Genomic DNA, 2,922 nt, shown 5'->3' with positions numbered 1-2,922 from the left:
TGAATTTATTCCTCGCGGGCTTATCATTTTTGAATTCTGTCTTTTTTATTACGTTGATGGCCCTATTAGTGATGTACATGCCAAGTTTCAGCTTGCCAGCTCTTTATTTACGTTTACAGCAGAGATTTGTTTGCATTAAGTTTTTACGTCATGGCGATTTTTAAAATGGATTCAAAACATGAACAACGTTAAAAATTAAATTGAGTGTTCCGACACATTAAAAATGATACAAAAGTGTCATGGTGACAATACTCTATCGAAAACAAAGGTGTACCAGTGGTATGAACGCTTTAAAAGTGGTCGTGAGACTGTTGAGGACGATTGTCGTCCTGGAAGGCCATTGACATCCAAAACTGACGAAAACGTCAATGAAATCCGAAAATTGTTGATCGAAAAGCGCAAATTGACGATAAGGGAGATAGCTGAGACCACCAACATATCATTTGAATCAATCCGCAAAAAAAAAACCTGCCTTGGTGGGGTCACAACTCGTGGATTCTCCATGACGATAATGCGCCATCTCATAATGCATTGATTTTTCAAGAGTTTCTCGTCAAAAACAAAACCAATACCATTCAACAACCGGCCGATTAACGTGATATCGTATCATGTGGCTTCTGCCTATTCAATTGACCCTAAAAACCACTACGAGGAACTCGTTTTCAGAGTGTGAAGGCAATTAAGCTAAAATCGCCGGAGGCACTAAAGACTATAACAAAAACCGAGTTCCAGAAAAAATTTGTGGAGTGGATCAAATGCTGGCACAAGTGCATTGCATCCGACGGGGACTCCTTTGAAGGGGACAATTTGAATTTTGAAGAAAAAACAAGTACTTTTCTTTTTATGACAAAATTCCGGTTTATTTTTGATCATGGTAGTATGTTCTTATTGTGTGCCGTCCTGTTAATCCAAAGCGTAAGGCGATCGAAGAGTTGTTAAGCCTCGGCTGCGGGTGAGACGTTGCCCTTCGAACCACCATCAGCATGCATCTCTGTTTCTGTTCGTATTGGGAACGAATTAATCTGGCCTAGGGTACACATACAGGGTTGTGGAATGGACTAGGTAGAGCAAACTTTGGAGCTCGGATGCAGCACCACAGAAACGAGAGGTAAAACACGCGGGTACAAACTACGAAGGTAATACGGTGGCCGGCTACGGTTATGAAATAATGCTGACGTATAGTGAAGACACGGATTCAAGACCAGAGGATCAGTCACAAGCAGAAGTTCGAGGATTAAACACCATCGATAACAAACGGTTATACGAAGCAATTAACTATCAACCAACCATGGTGTACAGAGAACAGCGCCACACACCGCGTAAAATGGTGTCACTTCAACTGATTTCGATTCTCGTGCTGAACCTGCTCCTTGGTCTCACAGTACAGTTAGTGAACGGCTGCAACGAGATGGTTTGCGCGAGCATCGTCTCGAAGTGCATGCTGACGCAGAGCTGCAAGTGCGACATGAAAAGCTGCACGTGCTGCAAAGAGTGTGCCGAGTGTCTGAGCTACCTGTACACCGAGTGCTGCAGCTGCCTGGAGATGTGCCCCAAACCGAGCGAAACATCGAACGAGCTGTCAAAACAATCGCACATCGAGGACCTGGAGGGTTTCCCGAATTTGTACGACGTGATCACGTCCGAGCAGGATGCACAGGGCCGCTGGAAGGTGATCTCCTTCCCGATCGACATCGATGCGGCGCTTTACGGTCCGAAAGGCGATACCAAATTCCTCGTCCATTCCAACGACATGGAGCTGAAGGCGAAGTATGCGGATCCGAACAAGATCACGGTGAACTGTACCGTCGCTTACCAGGCACAGTGCATGTCGTGGAACAAGTGCAAGGAAAGCTGCCGAACGATGGGGGCCAGCAGCTACAGGTGGTTTCACGATGGCTGCTGCGAGTGTGTCGGTCACTACTGCATCAATTATGGCATCAATGAATCGCGCTGCCGTGAGTGTCCGGAAAGCAAGCAACATGACAGCGCAGAGGATTTCTTCAACGAGGACGAGCTGGACTACGGTGAAAGCATTGGTCCGATGGACAACTCGCCCGTTTAAGTCGAACAACATGCGAATAGTGCCCTGACTGCGTAGCGTGTAGGGTACACGACCCTGTAACGCTAGTTGTAAGAGTAAATGTAAAAAAGAGGTGTATTTCTGTCTAACCGAAAAAAAGGTCAATTTCCATCACAGCCAGCTGAAGAAGGTCGATGAATGGAATGAAAACAGGACCAGATACAGGATTAGATCTCAAAAACATTTTGTAGGAGTAGTAGTAATCGTTGACTGAATTATTAGTAATCTTTAACATGCTTTGTGAATTATAATCACAAATGCGTTTCCCTGATTATCTAGAACCTAAGTATGGCGTTGCCAGTTGTGATTGTCTTGTTTGAATTGTCTGGAATTTTGGCATGCGGGAAAAAGTGTAAAAAAACCCACAAAAAGCTTAAAAATATATTGCAAAAAAAATAATTTACTTAACTTCCCCACCACAGATGTAGACGTTTTTGAAAAGCAAAGCATCATAGAGACAAAGGATGTGCTATGTAAAATGGTTGTGTTTTTGTTGGGGTCTGTCCAATGCCAGAAATTTTTGGGCCAGATCAATATGCAAAGGATGAGAAGCCAGTAAGTTCGACTGTGGGATGAAGAGTCAGCTAGTTCTACTGAGGATCAGGAGTCAGCAAGTTCCTCGTCCGCAGTAGCAGATCAGGTTAGCCAGCAACCAAGGCGGCTAAACCTTTGCGAAAGTTGTGGTTACCAGGAAAAAAGCGTAGAGTCCAGCTGGCAAAATAAAAACAAAATTCTGGAAAGATGCTGTAAGAAGATTTTAGGTGAAAATGCATGAATTACCATCGTCCATTCGAAGACGATTTGTAAAACCAAGGGTATATGCGTGCGTCTAAAAGATATTA

The 2,922-nt window shown here is 44.0% G+C and overlaps 1 protein-coding gene across 1 annotated transcript; it reads left to right on the top strand.

Annotated features, from left to right (window-relative positions):
* The first annotated feature begins 1,168 nt into the window (after positions 1 to 1,168).
* LOC126576555 (protein twisted gastrulation-like) lies at positions 1,169 to 2,062 on the top strand. Its single transcript, XM_050237864.1, has one exon. It carries the CDS (start codon positions 1,169 to 1,171, stop codon positions 2,060 to 2,062), a length of 894 nt encoding a protein of 297 aa, XP_050093821.1.
* Positions 2,063 to 2,922: the final 860 nt, after the last annotated feature.

Source organism: Anopheles aquasalis, chromosome 3 (genome assembly GCF_943734665.1).
Source record: "Anopheles aquasalis chromosome 3, idAnoAquaMG_Q_19, whole genome shotgun sequence".
Lineage (NCBI taxonomy): Eukaryota > Metazoa > Arthropoda > Insecta > Diptera > Culicidae > Anopheles > Anopheles aquasalis.
Note: the sequence above shows the minus strand (reverse complement) of the source record. Positions and strands in the feature narration are given on the sequence as shown.

Bases quoted from the DNA above. Each gene is read 5' to 3' on its own strand.
- LOC126576555 (XM_050237864.1), top strand. From the start codon at position 1,169: ATGCTGACGTATAGTGAAGACACGGATTCAAGACCAGAGGATCAGTCA.